Source organism: Carex rostrata, chromosome 21 (genome assembly GCF_964058835.1).
Source record: "Carex rostrata chromosome 21, lpCarRost1.2, whole genome shotgun sequence".
Classification (NCBI taxonomy): Eukaryota; Viridiplantae; Streptophyta; class Magnoliopsida; order Poales; family Cyperaceae; genus Carex; species Carex rostrata.
In genome coordinates, this window is record NC_135938.1 from 7,530,147 (window position 1) to 7,555,320 (window position 25,174).

Here is a 25,174-nt window from a genome sequence, read left to right on the forward strand (position 1 = left end):
AAATTAACCTCTTGGTGAGAAAATTGAGAAGGCCCAATTGAATAATTCCCTGGCCCATCCCTTGGGTTTAAAAGGAGTTCATGTGCTATATTTTTTAATTCTAACAGACGTACTTAAATTTAACTTCAAAGGCGTTTTTGTGTTAACTCTTTTATTCATATCCTCTGCTATAACCAAGTAAGAATCCTTTTGAATTTAACTTGAATTATTTAAAAAAAAATCCCAAAGGACACAAAAAAGATATATCCTCAATCAGTGATATTTCAAATTACACCTGAGACGTGACGCAGGTTGTTTGATCTGAATTGGATGATCTGCATTTGCTTCAGGCTACATACAATTTTGGAACAATTTTGTCTAGATGCCAGTTTCACAGTGTCAAATGGTGGTGATGAGATCCAACTGTAACTGGGTCAAACTTTCTTTTGTTCAAATATATATAAAATGACTAAGAGTGAGGCCCGATGTATGGAAATTGATAAATTAGAAGGCTGTATATTCTAAATTAATTACAAATAACGCAATGTACAATTATGTCATAACAAGCTCTAGTTGACTTTGTGATGGAATCTTGAGACGATCGAAACTCAAAACCTTTAACAATTGTTGAATCAATTTCTTTACCCGAGTAAAAAAAAAATATATATTCACGTCTAACACGGATACAGAGTGTGAGAGTGATATAATTATGAACTTAAATCTATCATTTACTCTTATCACGTGTTAATTATATATACATGTTTGCACCCATCTGAACACCATCGATCTATTGACTTTTTTTAGAAAAATTAACAAGACCTATTGACTTGGAAATTAATTTATCCCAGATGCTAGGAGTAGGGTAATCATAGCTACTTAAACCCTTCCTTTGCCCTTGATTATTGCAATAACAGAGCAATAATGGTAAACCATATGTTACACATATCTCGTCTTTTCCTTGTTTACACCTTCCTTGTTCCCCATGCAATACTTGCAGTGGTACCTGATCCGGTACAAGTAAATATCGGAGTCATTCTCGACCTGAGCTCTATGGCCGGTAAAATGAGCATGACTAGTATCAACTTAGCAGTGTCTGATTTCAATTCTGAAAATATGATTGGGAGTGCAAATCTGGTACTTCATGTCCGGGACTCAAAAGGAGATGTTGTTACTGCAACTGCTGCTGGTACGTTCTTTTCCGCATTTTAGAACTCATTTCCAGTTCACCATTTCTAGTTCACGAAAGGTTCCCTGGTACCGGTACAACCTCTCAAATCTGACATTAGTTGCATGTTTTGTTCACATTTGACATGCTTCTAAAAAGTCTTAGGGAGTAAGTTGCAATAGACTCACACAATATATATATTGTAAAAGAATACTGAGCTTTCTCCATCGTTTAAAGAGAAAATGAAAGCTACTTTGCCCTTCTTGCTAATGATTGATTGTACCTGAGAACAAAACATTTAGTTATATTTACTTTCAAGTCAACACACCTGCTTAATTAGCTAATTAAGTTGCATGAAAAAATATCAAAAAGTACCCTTGGTTATTGGAATCAGTACGGCTAGACAAACCCAATTAAGTGTAACGTCTTTATCACGATTTTTTTCTAGACCATACTAAACCAGAACAACTAATTATAAATCAAAAGGTAGCATAAATAAAATCTCTGTCCATAAAGGGCTAATTAAGTACACGTGGATCTTTCCTCGACAGAGGTGGATCCACAGCCAGTTATAAGAATGTTTAGTCATTGCTATGATTTTAAAATTTTAATTATTTAAAAATTAACATTTGATTTAGTGACAAAAAAAAACACCTTTGTATGGAAAGTTGTAATTTCGAAACTTGGATGATGGTTCTTTATGGATAATAATGGAAGTCTTCTATCTCAAAAAAACTTTAAAGTATTATTTATATTAAAATTTAATAATTTTTTTTTATATGGTTAAGCAGCCCATTGTAAAATACTAAATGTGTATTTGTAACTTAATGGTCAGAATTTCACTTTGTACGTAGTTGTATATACTTGGGTTCAAATCTACCTACCACATATTGTACATTTTACCTTTAGCCCTTCAATCAAAACTTTCTAGTTCTACCCTTGTTTCTCGACATGAGACATGAATTAATATTCTGAAATTGTTGCATTCATTTTTTATTTTGAAGTCATGTTATATTAAGCAAATCGCCGAAACATCACTTATAAAATTTATTTAACAAAGTAATAGAATTGGAAGGCATTGGGATTGTGGCCTTTTAATTTAAAAGTCCGTACGCATACTATAATTAGTACCGAAAGAATTACAAACAAAAGAAAAAATATACCTTCTAGAATGTAAATCACATCGACTTAATTAATACATACTTTTTTTTTTTGATATCTAGATAGAGACTATCCAGTGTACTGTAATGAGATATAGATAGATAGAATGAGAAAGACATAACCTTTATTTCATTATGATTGTGTAAAATGTAAACATTGTATTACATCTCTATTTATAGAGCATAGATCTGATTCCTCTAATTACATCTAATGTCATTAACTAACCAACTGATCTAACTAACTAAGTTGTTATATCATCAGCTTTATTTACAATCATACCACTATGTCTAACTAACTCTAATAACTCCATTGTGTACAAAAGGAGATTTGTTTACAACTTCAAAAGAACTAAATCACCACACCCTCCCGCTATCAGCCACTCAAACCACAACTAATAACATTCTTATTTTTACAACACTTAATACATACCTTAATACAAAATTTTAACCGCTGATCTAAATTCAATTTGATTTTATTTCTTCAAGCAATCACACGTTGTATACATCTATTATCTTGTACAGTTGTACGTTACAATTGAACTCTGGCTTGCGTGTTGTACTTCTCAAATATGAAAATTGAAAGAAAGAGTCAATAATGATATATAATATTATTGTAAAGATGATCTACAAAAACACATGACCTTACAAACCAGGGGAGATCATGTGCCCACCCTGCTAATTTGCATATAATAACAGTAAACTAACAACCATGTTGTGAATTTCTTAATAAATTGTGCAATAGTAAAAAACACTTTAGTCAACTCAATTACATTACTTATGGCGTAAGTTTTAGGGGAAATTGTTTTTATGTCACTCCAAAACATAGAATTTAGGAATTTGCCACCCCAAAATCTTAAATTAGCTAATTGTCACTCCAAAATCATTATATTTAGCAAATTGCTACAATTATACATATAATTCAGATATTTGATTAAATTTTTTCTGAAAATTCAACAAATTTCAATAGTGACCGAAATACCCCCATCAGAATTGCCCCAAAATGCACCCCAACTACTGTCGCTTCATCTTTGTCCCTTCATTTTCTATTTCGCTAATAGAGTCTTGCGTGCTTAGCGTCGCTGTACCTTTTCTATCTAACTCTCGCTCTCTCCCTCCCCCAGTCGAAACTTCCTAATACTCAAAGTGGTGACACCTTCATCACTCGAACTAATCAATGGCTCACCTTCATCATTCTTTGACCCACTCAACCCTTAAACCAGCTCCCAATTTGAAAAGAACAAAACAATACAGTGCTACATATTTGCTAAGAGTATCCGTCATCCAACTTTTCCATAAAATTGGAGCAAGAAATCCATATCACTACATATTTAGTGTACGGGATAACACTATCAAATCCCTACGAAAGAAAATCACAAACTTAATGAGAACAGCATGAAAACACTGTCTGACAAAATTGATTATGCGATCTTACAAATAAACCCTTTCTTATTTACTTATTATATTTCTTGAAATGAGTTGGTTTACCTTTCATATCAGTAATGTATTATCCCTCAATTATTCATTGTTGGGCTGATTTCGAAGTGGTACAAAGGGGATGCAAATAGGTAAAGTGAGAACTGGTACAGGGGCATTATGGGCTGATACCATATACTAAATACTGGTTTATTGGTTAGAAATGCGAACAAACTTCAAAAAGCCAAAGGATGCACTTTATGAAACAATGTAAAATTTGAACAGATAACATTCTACAGGTATGAAGATCAATTTACTTCATACATGATAACATTCTACTGGTATGATCTGAGACTATTGGAACCTACCTATTGATTTTAAACACCGTGAGGCTTTGGGATGTGACACTTTTGTTTAAAAGGAAAAAAACATCCAACCATATAATTAGAATAAAATATTTATATTGCATATATGAGAAAATACGGTTACATACTGTTTTTTTAGGGTAAAGTGGTAATTGCCACCTTACAATTTTCATTAATAAGTAAAAAAAAATATTTACACTAATGTTTGCTCACCTATTTACATCACAACCCAAAAACTAGAATTGAGTTTTAAAAATAACTCTCCATCCTAATTACATCATCAACAGAAACTATAATTAAGTTTTAAAAGATAATAAATCTCCATCCTAATTACATAACTATGTCAAATAGTTTATCTCCAGCGCCGAATTGTCAGTGCTGCCTCTTGTACCAATTGCACCTCAGGCTTGCGCTCCTGACTAAAAAGTCTCCTATTGCGTTCACACCATAGTGCCCAAGTATCGACTGTCATAACAGTTTCGCCTAGTTTCGTTGCGTGGCTGCCTATGCCCTATCTACTGGCATGCCACAAGTGTAGCAAGTTCTGAGCATTTTTGTTTACCGGTGCCGTACTAGAAACCGTAAGTACCCCACTCCAGAAATATTCAGAATAATTACACCTTACCAGTATATGATCCCCGGTTTCCAGCATTGCCCCTCCACACAAAACACATCCCACTGGTACGGTTACATACTTACAATTAGTATAGTATAACACTGATTATTTCTAATTTTGTAAAGATTTGGTATGGATATCAGTAACACATCTACATCACTATTCACATCAGCAACAGGTAGTGGTTAGTACCTCTCAATGACATTTATCTTATTAAACCAACAAAGCAACTTAGTGACACTATCTTTGTTTCCAACTACTCTAATGATGCTGGTGTACAGTGTACCACCTGTACCACTCTCGCAATAGATCTAAAAATTGGGATATAACCTGCCATTGTGATAGATTGAAACTTAAGACCTTATCTAGCATCAAACCCCAAGTTTCAGCCCCAAACTAGCTAAGAAGATTGTGCTAAATTTTTTAACTGTTAGAAGAGCGGAGAAGAGCAGAGAAGAATCGTGCTGTCCTATTGGAGTAGAATCGTTTCTAACTCCTCTGAAGGTGGCAGATCCATTTTTAATTTTTGGTTCTTCAGAGAAGAAGAGAGCAGAGGTGGTGGCAAGCGGTGAAGGTGAGAGAAATTCGAAATTTTGGGAAAATGCACCTGTTTGGGAAGATGGCTCGACGGAGGGTAATTTTGGAAATACCAAAATACGGTTTATTATACACTACTTTTCAAAAAAAAATTAATCAAATATCTGAATTATATGTATAGTTGTGGCAATTTGCTAAATATAATGATTTTGGAAAGGCAATTAGCTAATTTAAGATTTTGGAGTGACAAATTCCTAAATTTCATATTTTGGAGTGGCATAAAAACAATTTTCCCTAAGTTTTATGTTTAACGCACCCAAAAAATGCACCTGTGGTACCAGCACCGGGTACTTGCATTATAACACATCATCGTTCATGTTCTGGCAATAATCGATGCAATCTCCACGGTATCGCTCCAATTCCCACAGTGTTAATCCAATCCTCACAAAATTGATTCAAGTATCTTAGATATTGATCAAAATATCCTTAAAGCACATCATCACATAGTTTCCACACTCAAATTCCAACAAAAACAAAATGTATTTCAACACTATCGATAATTTGAACCATTTTAATGTTAGATTTTGAGTAACCTTTTAATCACTCCATACCTTATAGAAATCAATTGGTTGCAGAGTAAACTAACATACCTTATTTTAAATATTGTAGCGCTTGATTTGCTAAATTTAGTGAAGGTTCATCTGATCATTGGGCTTCAGAATTTTGACGAGGCTCCCTATATAGCTGCTTTAGCAACAACTGCACGTGTACCAGTTCTCTCCTTCTCGGCAAGCGATACAATACCTTGCAACAACTGCAAGATCCTCCTACACCGGTCTTAACCATACAAAAAATAGACCTTAAACATAGTAATGATACTTGGACCACATATTATTCCTTGAAAGTATGTAAACAATCACTAATTCCATAACCTAATTACTTGAAGAGCACAATAAGTTCCTATGTAGGTTCTGAAGGCAAGCCGTTGTCCTGTTTATCCTTAGAATCCTTCCCTAGAAATAATCCCTTAACATCATAAAAATCAAAAGTTAACATCGCAACTACTGAGACAACACCCGTAACAATAAAAAGGCCTAGAAAGCTACTTGCGTTTTGCCTTGGTACATAGGTTGGGTCATCAGAATTATAGTATCCAAGCCATTTATCCTGTATATCTGCCAACATTCCACTGTCTGTTAGGTTCAGAATTGCTGTAGAGAGGTCTTGTGCCAGCACCAAGCCTTTCTGGAATGCCTACATGAAAGTTTAGGAGAAGTGGTCAGAGAGAAAGATAGCTTCCCAGCTGTTACCAGGGTTTCAGAGGGGGGGGGGGGGGAGAGAGAGATTAGGAGACTTACAAATCCAAAACCACCAGCCTTATAAGAGATTTGTGAAGGAACGGTGTAGTTACAACAGTAATATTGGAAAAATAAATTGACATAAGGGAGCTCATCGACAGTTGCAGCGACTCCGCCATTCTTGCTCCCTTTGGTCAATGCATCGCTATATTGGTCGAATGATGTTAATGGCCTCAACTGGGACTCTTTGAATCCCATGTTTAGCAGCATTCCTTTAATATAGGAACTCTGGAGGTATCCCACGTAATCTTGATTCTTTATTAGCTGCCGGATCGATGTGACAGTTGGTTTTATTTGCTCGGTTGTAAATATGGTCGTCAGGTTGGCTGTGTAGCTCGAAGAAAGTGTGAACAAAACAAAGGTCCACACTGCCAAAACCGCCTTAGATGAATCACGGGTAAGCTCTGGACTTTTTTCACCTACATTTTAAAGCACCAATTACTCACCCAAAAAAGAAAAAAGAAACCAATTTGTATAAATTACAAAAAATAAAATATGTTCCAGATGCAATCTGGGCCCATCTTTATTCATTTTAACACTAGTAACAATTAAAAAATAACAGACCTACTGAAAAAGCTTTTTATGTGATCATAATGTCTTTTAGCACATATTTAACTTAAAAGATAGAGAATATATCTAATTAATACCTGGAAAAAAAACTCACCTTTTGCCAAGAGAAAATATTTTTTGAGAATATATCTGCATAGTTGCATACTGGAATCGACTTTTGCACATTAGTTTTGTACCAAATGCTATTAGGTTCTATACCTTCAATTCCTGAAGCATAGTATTAATCTTCTCCACCTCTGATTAGAGCAGAAATTCATGCACAGACATACAGAATTCATCTGATAAATCCTTCATAAATCCATGAATCCCTAAAAATGCCCCTTTAGCCCCTCAATTCTAGTTTGATGAATCTTCCCTTAGTAGAAACCCAGAGCATACACTGGGGGACAGTACTAATTAGGAGGCCCTTAACGGAGCAGAGAGGCGGTGCAGGAGCTGTGGAATCGGAGGCATAGAGGGATTTCCGGTGGTAAAGGACGCGGGTTAAGTTCAATTCGGTTTGATTCGTTTGCAGCCCTGAATCAGGTTTAACTATTTTTAAAAAAAAATTGTTTAAGCAAGAAATCATAAAATTTCAATAAAAAATTGTACAAATAAAGAACAATGTTGTAACAATCCTAATCATGTGTGACTAGGTTGATTCACGTGCCATACGTGCGTGTCATTTTCATCAAAGAGTGGTCACAACACAGAGATAATCACGCATAAGACATGTGAGTCAGGGAACGTGACTGGCACACACATTGTATCGTGCCATTACATAACCATGCTGTGACATCCGGTTACAGTGTAACTTTTTACATCTTTTAAGAATGCACTTTGACTTTTTTAATTTCTTTTAATTTCCAAAAGTACAGTGCCGCAAAAGATCTGAATCTGGGGTTGAGCTCACAAAAATATATATCATTAATCAGTGATATTGCAAATTACACCTGAGACAACGCAGATTGTTTGATCAAATCAAGACTACACCTATTAACATCTTGCAAATTACTTTTAATACGTGGTTGTTCATGCAGGTTAATTTAACTAATTAGGTTAGCTACTATTTGAATAGTGTGGTTAGCTAGAAATAGGATTTGTTTTAATGATGTATCTGTACCTTCCAGTATATTTCTTGGATCTCAAATTATTACTCTTACTCCATATTAGTGTAAAACTAATTTAGATAATTCTTATTTTGAATTAACTTTAATTTTGCTCATAGATATTGATCTTTTGAATCAGGCAGGCAGCATTATAATCCTGTCAGATACAAATACCCACGAAAGAGTAAGCAGCCAGTGGGACTTAAAGGAAGACCCATATCTTGATTTAGAGGGCTCTGATCTTTCATATTACCTTAGAGACCATACTGAGATTGATACTATAGATGTTGCTTTTTATTTCTAGTGACCCATCTACTTCTGATTCTCATTCTATTGTCAGGATTGATAAGTTTGTGACTCTATTGTCAGGATTGTTTTGTATGTGATTGGTTTGCTTGTATGTAGTTGTTTCGTATTATAGATCCGGTCATCCTTGCAATCTGTTATGCCTCTATGCTTTATGACTTTAGCTTTAGATATCTTTTTAGTGCTTCACACCTTGAGGATCTTTACCATTTGTAGCTTGAATCACTTCTGTATGATCTCGTTTATTTCTGACAAGGTTCTAAATAGCGATTATAACGGCATAGCGGGGAGACAAAAAAAAAGCTATTACGAATAGCGTACCTATAACGAAAGCTATCATACATAGCAATTTTCCCTTTTCAAATTTTATATTATATATTTCTACTAATTATCAACATAATCAATATTAGAGAATTTATGTAACAACTAAATGACAACTAATTTAAGTCTATACTTTTTATCAATTACGTAAATAAAAAGGAAAAAAAATCTAAAAAGTAACATTATTACATATTATAATAAACAAAGAACAATTAATTTTATAAGGTAAATGAAGTATTTAAACATTTGATATATTATATAATAATAATAATAATAATAATCAAAATTAGCTTTCAATTAAAACAAAAGATAATAATTTTACAAATGAATACTATGCGAAGAGCAATCAAAATGAAGAATTAACATTTGAATATTTCTCGATATAGAATGAGATAATAAATCATAAATAAAAGGGATCAACTAACAGTACCCCCATATCAGTCCCCTAAACGTCCCCCGCGCTAAAAGACAAAAAACGTGCGACAGGAGACCACTAACTGACTTGGACATCAGATAACTGCCGGCAATCTGCAGGACTAACGCGATTTTTCATCGTTGACAGGTATAGTATTCATACCTATGGACTTAAGTAGTCTTACTTATTATCCATAATATTGGTCAAATGTAAACACAAACTGTTGGGGGACCATTAATTTTGGGAACCAGTAACGACCAGTGGGGACACTGACAACGTCTGACAGCCTGGATTGGGGACCGCAACCGTCTGAAAGCGACATTTGCCAAAATTGAGGACCACTACAGCGAATCTATACAATGAACTGATGAAGTATTCATATCAAATTAATGAAATATTCATATCTAAATAATGAAGCATTCATATCTAACAAATGAAATACTCATATGTTGACAACATGAAGTATTCATATCTAATTAATGAAATATTCATACATATAAGAAATAATTTATACAATTCAAAATTAGACACCTCTTTTGGGACATCTCTTCCAATACCTCTTCAATTCACTTAAAATATTTTTTTATAGTAAGTATTCACACCTGACATTAACACTATTCATATTGAAGGTATAAAGTATTCATATCTAACAAATAATGAAGTATTTATAACTAATTAATGTAGATATAAAGTATTTATATCTAACAACATGAAGTATGCATATCCAACTAATGAAGTATTCATATCTAACTAATGAAGTATTTATATCTTGCACTCTGACAACCTTCGCTGGGCTAGCATGGACCCCCTCTAATGGTGCACCATGCTCTTCCCACCAGATCTCGACGATGCACTACGCTCTCCTCGCCGGATCTCAACGGTGCACCACGCCGAGAAAGAGAAGAGGCGGAGGCTGTGAAGGCCGTGAAGAGCGCGAATTTTTTTTTTTTGTTGATCGAAAGAGAAAGAGGGGTCAAAACAATTAGAAAGACTAACTATAATAGGAGAGATAGTTACCATAAGTAGTTAATGGCCAGGGGGGCTGTTAGGGGACTAGAATGAGGGGGATGAAATCATTACTCTAAATAAAAACATAAGCACATAATTTGGTTTAGCATACTTATCGTAAAAAATCATGTAACATTAGAAATAAGAATAGAAGTACAGAAGTTTATATAAATTGCAAAAAAAAGTCAATGTAGCATAGTGGTAGCTATAGCGGGTCGCATATAGCGGTAATAGCGATCAGCTATTATAGCTATAGCAGTCGTAGCTGAGTTAGCGCACTTTTATCTCATAGCTTAGCGTTTATGGTCCGGAAGAGCTATAGCTAGCTATTTAGAACACTGATTTCTGATGAAATAGGTGGCTTTGACCACTTTTATCAAAAACATATAAAATAAAATAATAATAATAAATAAAATACGTGGTTGTCCAATTTTTGTTTAATCAAATAAAGACTACACCTTTTAAATAAAAAATTTACAAAACTATACTTTACTACACATAAACAGCTACATCTCCCAATCACAAATGTAGAGATTTTATCCGATGTCCTGTAGAACGTAAAAAAGAAGAGAACGGAATAATAATGACATCCAAGATGTTAACTACTTTTATGAACAAAGATTTCAATTGAATTAGACAGACTACAAATAATTCTCCTGGCTATTAATTTCTAGCTATGCGCTACCTCAAACTATAGCCCAAAACTTCTTTTGGCAAATCACTACAGATTCTGACACATTCTCCTCATCTTGTAATGATTTCATTGTTGTGACATTCCATAAATATTTTGGAGCAAGGTTTAAAAGTTTAGAGATAATCAAATTGTCGTCTCTGACAATTATAAGACCCTGCATGCATGCAAGGGGTTGTCAGTTAATTGAAGAGAAAGTAAGAAAAAAACTAAAGATTTTTTTGATATTACAATTAGTAATTTATTGTACTTTTAAGTAACAATACACACTCTATTCACTTTGAAATAAAATTAAAAATTGACTATCCAGTAATACAAGTTATAAATGAACAGTTTATGCATCATTTTCCATTTCAACTGAGTTCTTTTTTAAACAGCTTTAAGATACTCTTGCACCCAACATCTATATCAGTTTTGGTTAATTTTTAGTTGAATCTGTTATCAACAAAACAAGGTCACGTGTGTAATTTGCACAACACTGAAATAAAAAATGGGGCTATAGAGAAACTAACATCTGAAAATAACTCTGATAACATAAAACAAAGAACAAGAAACAAAAATTACCTGCGGTCGAATAATGCGATCCATCTCTAGCATTATATCTTCCATTAAGCAGCCTTCTTCACGGCCTTCGTAGTGAGAGAAAATATGAAAAGCATGTATGAGGTCATAAGACCGAGGATATGTCGAAAAGGGCTCACACCTAAAGCAAGAGAACAAATCGTGAGAGGAATCTAAAACCCTGCCAAACTCAATATATGTTGCACCATAAAAAGCAAAATACAATAGCAAGGTTGAGAAGCAGCCTATGTTCCATTGAAACACCTTCAAATTGGAAAAAAAAAAGGTGCAAATTAAAGGGCTTTGTGGGACCAGGCCATGGTGAAACTGTATCACTGCATTAATTATTATCCTCAAGTAAGTGTTGCCCTATATCATTTTGGAAATAATTTGACACTCACCTACATGACATGAAAACATCTTTGAATTGATACCGCTACTGAGCCAGTAGCAGGCAAGATGTACATGTCTAAAATTGAAGTATATGTAAAGCTAACCAGTCATGAAAAATGCCCGTGAGTCCCCGATCATAGATAGCCGGCAAGCTGTTGGCCATGGTCGTGGGGACCACATTCATGACCCACACTGGAAATGTGGATAGTGCCACAGAAAATCCACCATAGACAGCATTCATGTCCATCACATTTCTGATATCTGTCTTGCCAATGCCCATTAGATCCCAGTACTGACGAGCCTTCTCTTGCCAGAATTTATTATCCCCATTAAACTTGTCAGGGGTAACACCTAAAATTATAGTTAGGAGGAAGAAAAAAAAGGCAAGATTGGTTAAAGGGGCAACAAATTGAGAGATCAAACTTTGGGAAATTTTCATGTCTGTCTGTTAAAATGTAAAAGTATCCTATTTAAAATACAAAAGGTTCATGCATGCCCTGACAACACAAAAATGAGAGGTCAAACTTTTAGGAAATTTTCATGTCTGCTTGTTATAATTTAACAATATTCCACTTAAAATACAAAAGGTTCATACATGCCCTGACAAGACAAGGAATATTGAGAGGTCAAACTATACCCGTGTAGTACAAGAAACATATAACTTTTGGAGAGTAGAGAAGAAATGCAAGATTGCCCTTCCTAGCTGTGAACCTCTTACTAGAGAAGGAAGAAATGAACAGAAGGCATTGAATATTGCATGCAAGGTGGATGAAGATCTATCTATGTACCTACCTTTCATGAAATAATTGGAGAGTAGGGTGGGCTAGGGTAACTTGGATATATATTTATATGTTCTTTTCTTTGAGATCTCCTTTTGCAGTACACAAATGATAATTTAATGTTTTTTATGGGCACAAATGTATTTCTATAACTAGCTCAAAATGGAGACTAACCTAATTTCTCAAGGCTTCTAGAATAAACATTCAACCTCTCAGGCCTTGGGGGTAATTTCTGATAATTTGACTCATCCCCACTTAACCGCACACAGTTCTGCAATGGCACTTTCCAAGAAGGGGCAGAATCATCAACTCCAGCATTGCAAATAGAGACAAATTTCCTCTCTGCATTCTTTTGCCGGCACAAGTTGTTATCTCGTTTGACCCAAATGGCAGTCTGGACCTGTTTGGCTATAAGTTCCCAGCACATGGAGGTCGTGATATTTACCAGTTTGTCCCATATTTCTGGGAAATTCTTGTCTTTTCTGTAAGCTGGTGGGGCTGAGTAGACGAAGTAACCATTTGGCCTTAGGAGGCGATCCACCTCTTTTAACAATATTCCATCTGAAACAAAAGTGGATATACAATTAATACACGAGTAGACAGTAGATCAATTAATGATACCTTCCTGGTACTATACCAAATGCCAAGTATTTCAAGGATGCCCTTCATAGCATTTTTGTGCTGCAACATGCTAATGATCAGTTAACACTTGTATATTTCATTAAACAACATGAACGTGCAACTATTAGTAATATAAATGATGCCATAAGTGACATACTTTTGCTAATGCTCAGTTAACACTTGTATATTTCATTAAACAACATGAACGTGCAACTATTAGTAATATAAATGATGCCATAAGTGACATACTTGTGCTAATCAGTACATATCAGTATTAGACGAATCAATTTATTTTATATTCTTTGCAACTCAAAGTACACAAGGCATAAATAAACCTTAGATATATGCTACTAAGCACCAATTTTACAGAGAACAGAGAAGTAAAAGCCTCAAAAGGAAGCCCTAAGAGAAAATGTGTCTGGGAACATAGATGTATTAATGTACCATTCTCATGCCAGTCAACACGGCATCTTGAACAATGCACCATCTCAAACGAGTTACTCGGTAAAGGCAATTGCTTGGTAGCCAGCACTGAAATCATTGCCCCAATGCCTCTTTCCAAGGCAAACTGGATCTGATTTTCATGCACGTCTTTAGGTGCAAATGACACCGTCTGTATGTCAAAAGGTAGAAGGTAAGCTGAAAAACTGGCAACGCCGCACCCTACATCAAGTACCTGTACCACTCCAGCAGTACGCAAATCGCCAGTACCATTGGTTATCATATTTCCCAGCCTGCACTACAAAAATTAATGTTACAACTATACTCATCTCCTGATAATTCTCAAAAATGCTTAATTTATCCTTGACTCTTCTTTCTTCCTCGTTTTTTTTAAAGTAGACATCAAGTCGCAATTGTTACAGTAATACTTGAAGCAAATGGAGAAAAGGAGTAGGGTATCTACAAAATTTCAGATCTTCCATCAGCACACCTCAACACTTTAATTAAATTTCATACTTGTGCTTCGTGCAAATTGAAACTCATGAGACTGCATCCTAGATTTAGCACCTAATCAATTTGGCATAGTACACAAATTGCCAGAACCATTGTTCATTATATTTGCAGGTTCATACCAGTTATTGGCATTAATCTAATTAGGATTGCCACTTATCACTCTAAGCAGGGGATAGTTTGGGCATCTATTAAAGTTAATAGATTTTTTTTTCTTGTTTTGAAGGGATGAACAACTTTTGACAATTTTGAGGGGCCTATGCATCCTATACATCCCAATTCCCAAATAGATTAGAACATAGCTACCTCTCAATGTACTCAGACGCGCCATGTTTAAAATGTGTACCTCCTCCAGGAAACCACCAGAGCTTCCCCTTTTCATGCACCCAGTTCTGACCCCCTTTTACCTCGGCGAGACGCGAATGGTTCACATTGCTCCGCCACACATAATCCCTGCTAAATGGCCACTTAACAGGCACCTTGTAGTCATCAGGTGGCGGTACCAGACAGAATAGTCGCTTGTTCAAAGGTGGGCAGTGGGGTTCAAGCTCTTCTTTTCTTGATAGATCGAGATGAGGCAGTAAAGTATTGGTGTAGTTGATGTTGTGGCACGGTATGTATTCATTGAAATTCAAGGGGCATACATTGATACCAGTTTCTGGTACGGAGATTGGAGTTGTGCGGTATGTGAGAGAAACCTTGTTACTGAACCACAATTTATCTGCAGAGCAAAATGGTATTAGCAAACTGCTTCTTTCTGGATTAATTGGATCATACAACATTGTAATTTTACTAATTTCGACCAATACTACCAAAATGCAAATACGAGAGGCGATTAAGAAATGAATTGTACCTTGCGAGTGGATTGAGTCGGGGAGATTGGATTGGACGACGACAGGAGAGGATGGATTTGAGCGGAAGAGCGTGCCAGCGTAGAAAGTGGCAACGATTAGGAAGAACAATACTAGTATCCGTTGTACGGAGCTCGGATCCAATGCTCCTCCTAGCATCTCTCTTTCTCTCTCAAAAAAGATGGAATCGCTTGCGAGCTCGGCAAGGTGGGTAATGGTGAAATTGGAGAAATGCGGGGGATTACGAGGATCGTTGCCGAGGAAATAGAATCAAACGGGAATTACATATTGTAGAGGTAATCTTTTTCGTTTATTATAAGCGAAATATAGGAATAGGGAATGTCTGTTTGATCTAGTTTATAGACTACACTGACTGAGGGATGCCATTATATATTTATTTACGGGGATTAAAATATGAAACAAGCACTAAAGTACCTCAAATTTTATTTTTATTTCCTGACCGTCAGATATGTTTTGGCACGATATTAAATGTCCCCGTGTATTTCAAAGGCCCAGATTTTGATCGTACGGTTTGGATCTAAACTCAAAGTTTGAGTTATTTCAGAGAATGCGGACTCGATGCGAATTTCTGTGCTTACGAGTCGAATTCACATGTGCTGTTATTTTAAACTATTGCAGCCGGTGCCATTTAAAGTAAGGCAGGTGGGACTGGGATCTATATAAAAATATAAAAAACATATCCTCCTATAAGCAATAAGCTCCATTTGATTTATTTAAAATAATAAAAACCGCACAAAATTAATAGCAGGTGGCTGTCATGAACTTTAATAGCACCGGACCTCTTATAAATCCGTATGTAAATATTTAATACACATATCTGATTGGTTTTGTAATTATTCGGTCATGAATGGCCTCACGCGGTCACGCCTAAATATGCTTGGTCGGAGACGACTCAAAAAAAGTTTAGAAATGAGTTAGAACTTAGAAGTTTATAATATATATCTAATTTTATTGAGGGGTTGAAATGCCTCCATTTTTTGTATCTTCACCATGTTTTTATTTTTAAAAACTTTAATAAGTCAAAATAAAACCGTTAGATGTGATCTATATTATTTTCTCTATGTGCTCATAAAATATTATCATATTTCAATTTTGTTTTAATGTAAATCAATAAATTGAAAAATCAACGTCTATAAATTATCCACATTAGTACGGTTTTTACAAGCTCTTGATGACAATCAAAACAAAATTGAAATGTCATAATTTCTTACATGTGAATAGATAAAATGATGTATATCATATCCAACGGTTTTATTTTGACTTTTAAGTCCTAAATTTTGAGTTTTTAAAGTTTTTAAAAATAGAGGTACAAAAAATGAAGGCATTTGAACCCTTCTCAATTTTATTTCTATATTCATCTTTTCTTTACTTTTTATCGGATGGCTCATGTTTATACTTTGCTCTCTTGTTTCAAAAAGAGAATTTCATGTATACCCCTAAAAAATATTGAATTTATGTATTTCCTTCTCTAAATTTCACAATATCATATTTACTCTTTCAAATTTTGAAAACTAATAAATTTATCCATTTTATTGTCTTTTCTATTAAAACTCATTTCAAAATTTTAAAATACTCATTTTACTCTTATTAAAAAAGGAAAAAAAAATATGTAGCATATTTTGGAAACACATCAGTCTTCTAATTGATTGGCTTCTAAGAACAAATACGTAATCCTCTACTTACGACGCTTATATAGTGATATTTAGGTATATCGTGTGTATGCGTCAAAAGTAAAGAAATTACCTATTTGCTCTCGAAAATCAGCCAATCAGAAGACTGACATTTTTCAGTAATACTAAACATATTTTTTTTATTAACAAAATAATAAAATGGATATTTTATCATTTTAAAATATATCAAATTAATATGTTTTAATTTTAAAATGACAAATTAAAAATGTTCAAATCGATCTACTTTACAGGTGATACATGCAAAAATTGTAAAATTTTAAATTAATTTAGTATCAAATCAAGCAGTCAAAAATTATATATATAGAGTTGGGCTATGGTGCATTGCAATGTATAGCCTCTTTTGTACATTGGACTATAAATCGCCGGATTCAAAATCCAAATCGCCGATCCAAACCGTTCATCTTGTCCTCCATATTAATATGTTTTTGGAGACCAAATTTTATATTTTTTGGAAAAAATTTACTATTTTTTTAGATTTATTGAAAATCACTGTTTTCAAACAAATCTGGACCATAAAAAAACAGCGATTTTCAATAAATCTAAAAAAATAGTAAGGCACGATGTATAGTGAGGCACAATGTATAAAAATTAGGGGTGAGAATGGATCGAATAAGGAGCAGATAAAAATTAAGGGTGAAAACAGATCGGATATGGAATAGATAGTGGCGAAATTATATCTGTATTTGTTTTTATTTTTGTGAATACGGTCAAAAATACGGAACTGACATCAAAACAAAATTGGTTCAAAATTATATGTTGTTTAGTTAAGACATATTGTGCATTTAATAACTTTTGCACTCCAATAGCCGATAGAGAGAGGTTAGTGAACTCAAGAGAGGGGAATTCAATCGGAGCATACGCAAATAAAAGTTGAGTTTAATTAATTTCGCACTCTCTACGAAGCTTTAAAAAAAAAAAAAATTGAGTTCAATTGCTGGTTTTGATTCGGTGATAAAACAATATTCAAAATTCAGATAGAAAATAAACTCTAATGAAGAGTCTTTTGTGAATATTAATCTATTTGAACTAATTAAACTTTACTATAAGAAATTGAGTTCAAATAAATACACCAAAGTAAAATAAATTCACAAGGATTTGGGCTTTCCGCCAAGTCCATTGGCAAAATTGTAGAGCCTGAAACAAAGACAGTTTGTCTTTTAATGAGCGGATAATACTAATATTAATTTTTTATGTCTTTCAGATATAAATATGAATGCAGAGAGTAAATGAGTGTTAAAATATGAAACTAAATTCGTTTTAAACGGATATTGATACAGAGCAAATAATTTACGAAAACATATATGAAATAAATAATTGATTCATATGAATTTTAAGATACAAATATTAAAAAAAATTGAGAAAATTAAGAAAAACAAATCAGAAAAAAAATAAAAGAGTAAAATAGAGATGTCCATAAAAATAGAAACGAAGAAGAGAAAAAAAAAAAGTCAGTAGCGAATGAAAAAGAGAATCTCGTTCTAATCCGGAGCTCAACATTTTAGTTCACTAGTAAAACATAAATAAACTAGGAACATTTACCGATTTTTTTATTTATATTAAAAAAAATATATAAATTTAAAAAACTAACCAAACCGCTTGTTTTATTTCAAAAACTACCCAAACCGGAAATTTTTTTTCCGGAAATTGGATCCTAAATCCGGAATAATTTTTTCCAGATTTAGGATTTTTTTTTTTAGGAAATTTTTTCTTTCCGAATTTTTTTTTAGGAAATTTTGTTTTTATTTATAATTTATTTATTTTTTGTATTGAAGTATTACAAATATTTAATATATATTTAAAAAAATAGATGAAATACTATATAATTTGATTTATTCGAAAGACTGCTACAAATAATCCGGATCAACATTTTTCATGCCGGATTTTTTATGGCCGTAAGAAAAATTAATATAATATAATATATGTATATGTATAGGTATATATAATATAATATATGTATATGTATATATAATATAATATGTGTATATATATGTATATATAATATAATATATGTATATGTATGAGTGTGGCTAATTTGCTACCGGAAGCACTTCGACCGAGGTGCTTCCGGGTCTATATTAGCATATGTGATGTTCAAACAACAAATTCAAACTGTTAGATGTTTAATCTATATTAAAATCTACTTGGAGACCAAATTTTATATTTTTTGGAATTTTTTTTACTATTTATTAAGATGGTTTGAAAATCGTTGTTTTTTATGGTGCAGAATTTTAATAAAAACATCGATTTTCAAACCATCTTAATAAATAGTAAAAAAATTTCAAAAAATATAAAATTTGGTCTCCAACTATATTTTAATATATATTAAACATCTAACGGTTTGGATTTGTTGTTTGAACATCACATATGCTAATATAGCCCCGGAAGCACCTCGGTCGAAGTGCTTCTGGTAGCAAATTAGCCACACTCGTATATGTATATATAATATAATATATATGTTAAAATGTGTTTGCATATCAAATTTTATATTTTTTTTGAATTTTTTTACTATTTATTAAGTATTTAACAAAATCGCTATATTCAGACCATTGAATTTTTGTACCAATCTTAATAAATAGTAAAAATATTTAGAAAAATGTAAAATTTGATCCACAAGCACATTTTAAAATATCCATCATGTTGAATGGTTTGGATCGACTGTTTGGACTTTGAAAACTTTGAAAATACCGATCGTTGAATGCCTACCGTTGAACGAAAACTTAAACTGGATTTTTGAGGCACTAAATGGGGATTCCAATGCCTCATTTTTTATACCTCATCATACCTCATATTTTATATCTTCATTTTCTTCATATTCAAAGTCTAAATTATCGATCTGAACCGTTCAACATGATATCCATATTAAAATATGGTTAGGGATGAAATTTTATAATTTTTGAAATTTTTTTACTATTTTTTAAGATGGGTAGAAAATCACTGTTTTTTGAACGGTTCGGATCGAATAAAATTTTTTGTTGAACGGTCCGGGTCGAATAAAATTTTTAACATATATATTATATTATATATACATATATATTCTACATATATTATATATACATATATTATATTATATTTTTTTTTTTACATCCGTAAAAAATTCGGCATGAAAAATGTTGATCCGGATTATTTGTAGCAGTCTTTCGAATATATCAAATTATATAGTATTCCATCTATTTTTTAAAAAATATATTAAATATTTGTAATACTTCAATACAAAAAATAAATAAATTATAAATAAAAACTGAAAAATGAAAAAAAAATTTCCTAAAAAAAAAAATAATCCTAAATCCGGAAAAAATTATTCCGGATTTAGGATCCAATTTCCGGAAATTTTTTTTCCGAAAATTGGTATTGAAACCAGAAATTTTTTTTCCGGTTTGGGTAGTTTTCGAAAAAAATAAGCGGTTTGGTTAGTTTTTTTAAATTTATATTTTTTTTGGATATAAATAAAAAAATCGGAACATTTATATACCAACTTCGGTCTAGAATAATAAAGTCTAGAAAAAGAAAAAGGGATTCGGACGAGTATTACCCATCGCTCCGGATAGAACTGGATATTTGTTGCGAATACTCTACGAACATCATAAAATTTATTAAAATATGATGTCTCAAAGTACAAAGAAACGGAACTGCGTTTATTTAATTAAGACAGTTTAAGATAAAAGAACAAATTTTTCATTATTTAACTTAACTAATTAATAGTGCGAATTTAACTGAGAAATTTTTATTTAATAAAAAAAATCAAAGACAATGAAATATTAATGAATACATATTAAAAATACAAATGGATAATGAAGCAAAGTTACAGACACACTGATGTTCAGCAACAACATAAAAGACTTGTAATTATTAGGCAATAATCAACCAGTACATGAGAGAGAAATTGGAGAAGATAACGATTCAGATTATATGAAGATAACAATTTGTTCTTTTAGTATTCAAATTATATGAAATACGATTCAGATTAAATCAATTAACTTGCCATATGAGTTGTGGTTTATAAAAAAAGTAAAAAAAAGGAAATTAGACCTGGTCTATTGTTAAGTTGGTAAAAATCAGCACATAACATTTCCCCCAAAAAAAATTCAATAACTGGTCTTTTAATTGTGCTGAACTCGACATATTACATAAAACCGGCCCAGGTCGACTCGAGTCCCTCAGAATTCGGACCAATCCGACATATTTCATATCCTCTGAGGTAACAGAATTTTGAGTATTGATTTTTGAACCGTGCAATCAGAATCCGGACCAATCCGGTCCGAGATAAAATGCAAAAAGTATTCATAATATTCGTGCGGATTTTAATTGAACGATTTGGATCTAAAGAGAAATATTCTGTTACCTTAGGTGATATGATTCACAGATAGCAACACGGGAATCGCAACAGGATATCACGACTCTCAAATCCCACATCCGGGGCCACTCCGACACATTAGGGTTTATCAGTCAAATCGTCGCTATTAGACTAGTGATCGTCTCCCCTCCCGCCTTTCCCTTCTTCTAGGGTTTTACCTCCGCCATGAATTTCTCTCGCGCTTTGACCTTGCTTCGCTCCGCCTCATCCAAGCAACGTCTCCTCCGAGCTCCGGTCGCCTCTGTCCATTCCCACCTCTTCTCAACCAAAGCTTCTCAAAACAAGCGCTCCGTACAGAAGAAGGTGAAACCTTCACCTGAGCAGGATGAGCTCAAAGCTGATCCGATCATGAATCTCAAACGCCCAACCGAGATCCCGTTCCAGACCAGGGTCGCCAACACGGTGAACCTCATAGGTACGGTCGGTGTACCAGTTCAGAAAGAGACTCTCTCTGATGGTCGGGTGACAGCTGTTTCTGTGCTTATCCAAGAGTATCCTGATTTGCCTAAAGTTTGGTGAGTTTTAAACTTATTTTTTCTGGAATTTTAATCGGTACGAGTCCAGCATCAAGTTGATATTATGTTAGTTGTCTTTTTTTTTTTGCAACCATGTATTACATTGGTATTGGTTTTAGTTTCCAATCAGGGCACTGTTTCTACCTAATTTTTTAAATTAAATATTTTTCCTCTGTTGTGAACTAATGTGGTTTAATTTTATTCAGGATTCCTATAATTTTTCAAGGGGAATTGGCAGAAGTGGCTGCTGCTTATTTGAAGGAAAACGAAACAGTGTATATTACGGGGCAACTGAATGGAGATACTGAACCAGTCAAAGTCAACGAAAACCAAGCCAACGTTCAGGTGCGTTGAGCTTACGATTTTATTATGTCATTATATAGTGAGAAGAAAATGTATACAACTTTTGCATGATGTCTTTCAGAACTGTACTATTATGTCCTTGTCAAATTACTTTATGTTAACTTCAGTTCTACAAAAAGTAGCTCATTTTTCCTAATTCGATTATTTTTTTATTAATTCTATTAGGTTTTGGCACAAACTTTACAATACGTGGTCGATCCAGGTTCTACAACTTTAATAAATGCTATTACAGAATTAGATGTACCTACTATTAAAGAGAAAGAAGATTCAGTCTCTTATACCGAAGGTAACTTAACTATCTTTAGTCAATTTTGATATTTTAGTTCAAGTGAGGATTGTTATTAGCAGAATTGGTACAAGCTGGGATTATGAAGAATGGTACATGCCTTTTGTGCATGATGCCATTTCTTTCAAGTTCTTTGCCTGACAGATTTTATCAGGTCTACTTTGGGTTGGGGGGGGGGGGGGTAGGTATTTTTATATCTGACAATTTGATGCAAATTTTGAATTGAATGTGCCCCTAGTAATACTATCCTCCAACTACCTCAGTTTTCCCATGCAACTGTGAAACTTTCATGTTGGTAATGCTTATTTGTTATATTTTCCTTGAATAGCTGATATTGCTGGTGACTTATCAAGCCTACAGTTGTGGAGTGACCTTTTGAATAACCCTAATGATTGGTATGACAACAGGGCTGATAAGGTTAGCTTGTATTTTGACGTGACCTTTTAAAGTATCTATACAATAAGAGCAGCTCTTCCTTTTCTTTTTAACACTTTTGTACTTGTAATCACTTTTGCCAAGTTGGTACGTTATAGCTCTCATAATATCAACTAATAAGTTAAGGGTTTAAAACCAGCAAGTGGCGTCTTGCTGTGGGTTTTAATACAGGTGCGCAAGGTACTATGGGGCAGTTTAGACAAACCTGGTTTTATAACTCATGTTTTCAGTTCCCATTTGTAATGAATTGTTTGTTCTTTGTTTTTCATTACATTTTTAATATTCCCATTTGTAATGAATTGTTTGTTCTTTGTTTTTCATTACATTTTTAATATTCTTATAGAGAGGAAAGAACACACCTGATTTCAGGCATAAGAGAACTAAACAACAGCTTTGGATCAATAAATCAACTCCTAGTTGGGTTATTTTAAAGCTTGAAGAGCCACCATTCAGCTTGAAGAATCCAATAGGTTCACCTAAACAGGGTTGGTAGTTCAATAATGTCAATTTAAATTTTTTGGTCAATAACAATGCTTTTATCATTTCTATGCTTAATGCAATCATCAATTTATATTTCTGAAATTCTTTTCAGGTGAAATTAAGAAACCAAACAGTTCATATGTGGAATTATGGGATGATGTTGTTGCAAATCCACAAAATTGGGTTGATAAGCGAATGGATAAGCAGAAGGGATTGGTAATTGAATAGCTTTCATTTTACAATTTATTATGAAATTATTATTGTAATATTCCCTAAAGGGTTTCCTATGCTTCGCTGTTTTTTTCAATGAGAGACTACTGTTTTTTTTTTATTGTAGTGCTTCTAAACATTTTTAATTTTTTTTTATTTTCGTGCTATAGGTGAAATTCAATTATCCAGATTTCAAGCACAAGGTTACTAAAGATGCACTATGGATTAATACTGCTCCGATATTGATTTTAAAGCAACTGGACCAGTTAAAAATTGACAGTTACTCTGCCAGGCAAGGGAAACCTTTCAGTTCAAATGGAGCTCAAACATTTTCGAACAGCCCTTCTGTAAATAGATCTCAAACATATATAAAAAGTATGTACAAAGTCTTTTCAGTTTAGTATATGCTATATAGTATATGCATTCTTGATGTAATACGTGTATTGTAGAAGTTTACATCTCATCTTTTGTCTCTGTGCAGAAAATGGAGAGACTGCCACTGGTGCTGTATCTAAAGGTAAATCCCACATTCACATAGTTTTGGACATTATAAAGAGTTTTAATATGCCTTTAAATTACATTACTACCAGAGTGCATGTGCTTAATAGTGGTAGCCAAACCCGTCTTTTTAAACAGGCTTTGAGGTTTTATCTTTGAAATCCTGACATGCTGACAAGTCAGCTGGGGTCCATGTCAGGTTAATAGGTTTGACCTGTTAGGTAATATAGAGGCACTCCTACAATTGATCTCGCCCTTTTCCATATCCATACTAAATTTTGTTTATTATTTATTCAGATGCTCTGTGGAAGGATTTGGTAGATAACCCACAAAAATGGCAGGATAACAGATCAAATAAGGTAAATATCGCATCATTACAAAAAATAAAAAATAAATAATAAAAACTAGCCTTCAAACTTTTGTGCAATTAGCTAGTAACATATTTTAATGCACAGGTCAAACCGAACCATCCTGATTTCAAACACAAGGACACGGGGGAGGCTTTGTGGATTGGTAAAACCACTCCGCGGTGGGTATTAGAGAATCTACCTTCTGAAAATGCAAACCCTAAAAATTCAGGCACATTTAGTGATGGTTCAGATTTTCGGACTAGATCTTTCAAAACAACCTTGTTATCCTGAATTATTGCAAGTCGGCTCCATCCATGCACATGCCAGAAGTAACAAATCCAATCACCTCTTTGCTTCATTCTTTTCTTCTTTTTTTATATTCTATCTGGCTGTTTACAGATGTGATGTAAAGTTAGCCCGTTAGAAATTTAGGCGGTTTTGTTTCTGTTTGTAGGATTTAACTGTGCATTGGAATCTTTTACTGAAATAGGAATTACTTCTAGTTTGTTCATTATGATGGGGGCATTTTTGGTTATCCAACCGCAATTTCTCTGTTAATTTTTGCCTTCCCCTAAAGATTTATTCTCAATGTGGATAATGATTCTGAAATATGTCAGTTGGTAATTCTAATGTTGGCAAATGCCTAATGAGGTTGAGCTGGAAAAAAATTCTTGACACTTTGACAGTAGTGATTCTGCAGCAAAAAAATCAGGAACCAGCAAATAAGGTCTCTTAAGCTATAGTTTAAGAATAGGTTTAAAATTTTAAATGCATATTCATAGGTACGTAAGATTTCATGAATTCATAACACCGTGCATTCCGCCTC

The 25,174-nt window shown here is 33.6% G+C and overlaps 2 protein-coding genes across 3 annotated transcripts; one reads left to right on the forward strand and one right to left on the reverse strand.

The window, feature by feature from the left end:
• Window positions 1-10,731: 10,731 nt before the first annotated feature.
• LOC144573214 (putative methyltransferase PMT6) lies at window positions 10,732-15,507 on the reverse strand. Its single transcript, XM_078322929.1, has 7 exons — window positions 15,151-15,507; window positions 14,604-15,018; window positions 13,791-14,080; window positions 12,900-13,286; window positions 12,051-12,297; window positions 11,557-11,695; window positions 10,732-11,149 (listed from the first exon to the last, which is right to left on the reverse strand). The coding sequence occupies exons 1-7, from the start codon at window positions 15,305-15,307 to the stop codon at window positions 10,988-10,990; spliced, it is 1,797 nt and encodes a 598-aa protein (XP_078179055.1). The 5' UTR covers window positions 15,308-15,507; the 3' UTR covers window positions 10,732-10,987.
• Window positions 15,508-21,288: 5,781 nt separating this feature from the next.
• Window positions 21,289-24,862, forward strand: LOC144573580 (protein OSB3, chloroplastic/mitochondrial-like). 2 transcript variants are annotated; one of them, XM_078323361.1, is made up of 11 exons: window positions 21,289-21,726; window positions 21,933-22,071; window positions 22,255-22,375; window positions 22,704-22,792; window positions 23,154-23,295; window positions 23,403-23,506; window positions 23,671-23,875; window positions 23,982-24,017; window positions 24,296-24,357; window positions 24,454-24,559; window positions 24,623-24,862. In XM_078323361.1, exons 1-11 carry the CDS (start codon window positions 21,377-21,379, stop codon window positions 24,637-24,639), a joined length of 1,371 nt encoding a protein of 456 aa, XP_078179487.1. In that variant the 5' UTR covers window positions 21,289-21,376; the 3' UTR covers window positions 24,640-24,862. The 2 variants fall into 2 exon arrangements, with proteins under 2 accessions (XP_078179487.1, XP_078179486.1); XM_078323360.1 differs by having other exon boundaries at window positions 24,454-24,862.
• Window positions 24,863-25,174: the final 312 nt, after the last annotated feature.

Bases quoted from the DNA above. Each gene is read 5' to 3' on its own strand.
- LOC144573214 (XM_078322929.1), bottom strand. From the start codon at position 15,307: ATGCTAGGAGGAGCATTGGATCCGAGCTCCGTACAACGGATACTAGTA. The intron at 14,081-14,603 runs GTAGCTATGTTC...TTTGTAGTGCAG, and splicing joins GCGTCTGAGTACATTGAGAG to GCTGGGAAATATGATAACCA. The intron at 11,696-12,050 runs GTTAGCTTTACA...CTCTTGCTTTAG, and splicing joins ACGGGCATTTTTCATGACTG to GTGTGAGCCCTTTTCGACAT.
- LOC144573580 (XM_078323360.1), top strand. From the start codon at position 21,377: ATGAATTTCTCTCGCGCTTTGACCTTGCTTCGCTCCGCCTCATCCAAG. The intron at 21,727-21,932 runs GTGAGTTTTAAA...AATTTTATTCAG, and splicing joins CCTGATTTGCCTAAAGTTTG to GATTCCTATAATTTTTCAAG. The intron at 23,296-23,402 runs GTTGGTAGTTCA...AATTCTTTTCAG, and splicing joins AATAGGTTCACCTAAACAGG to GTGAAATTAAGAAACCAAAC.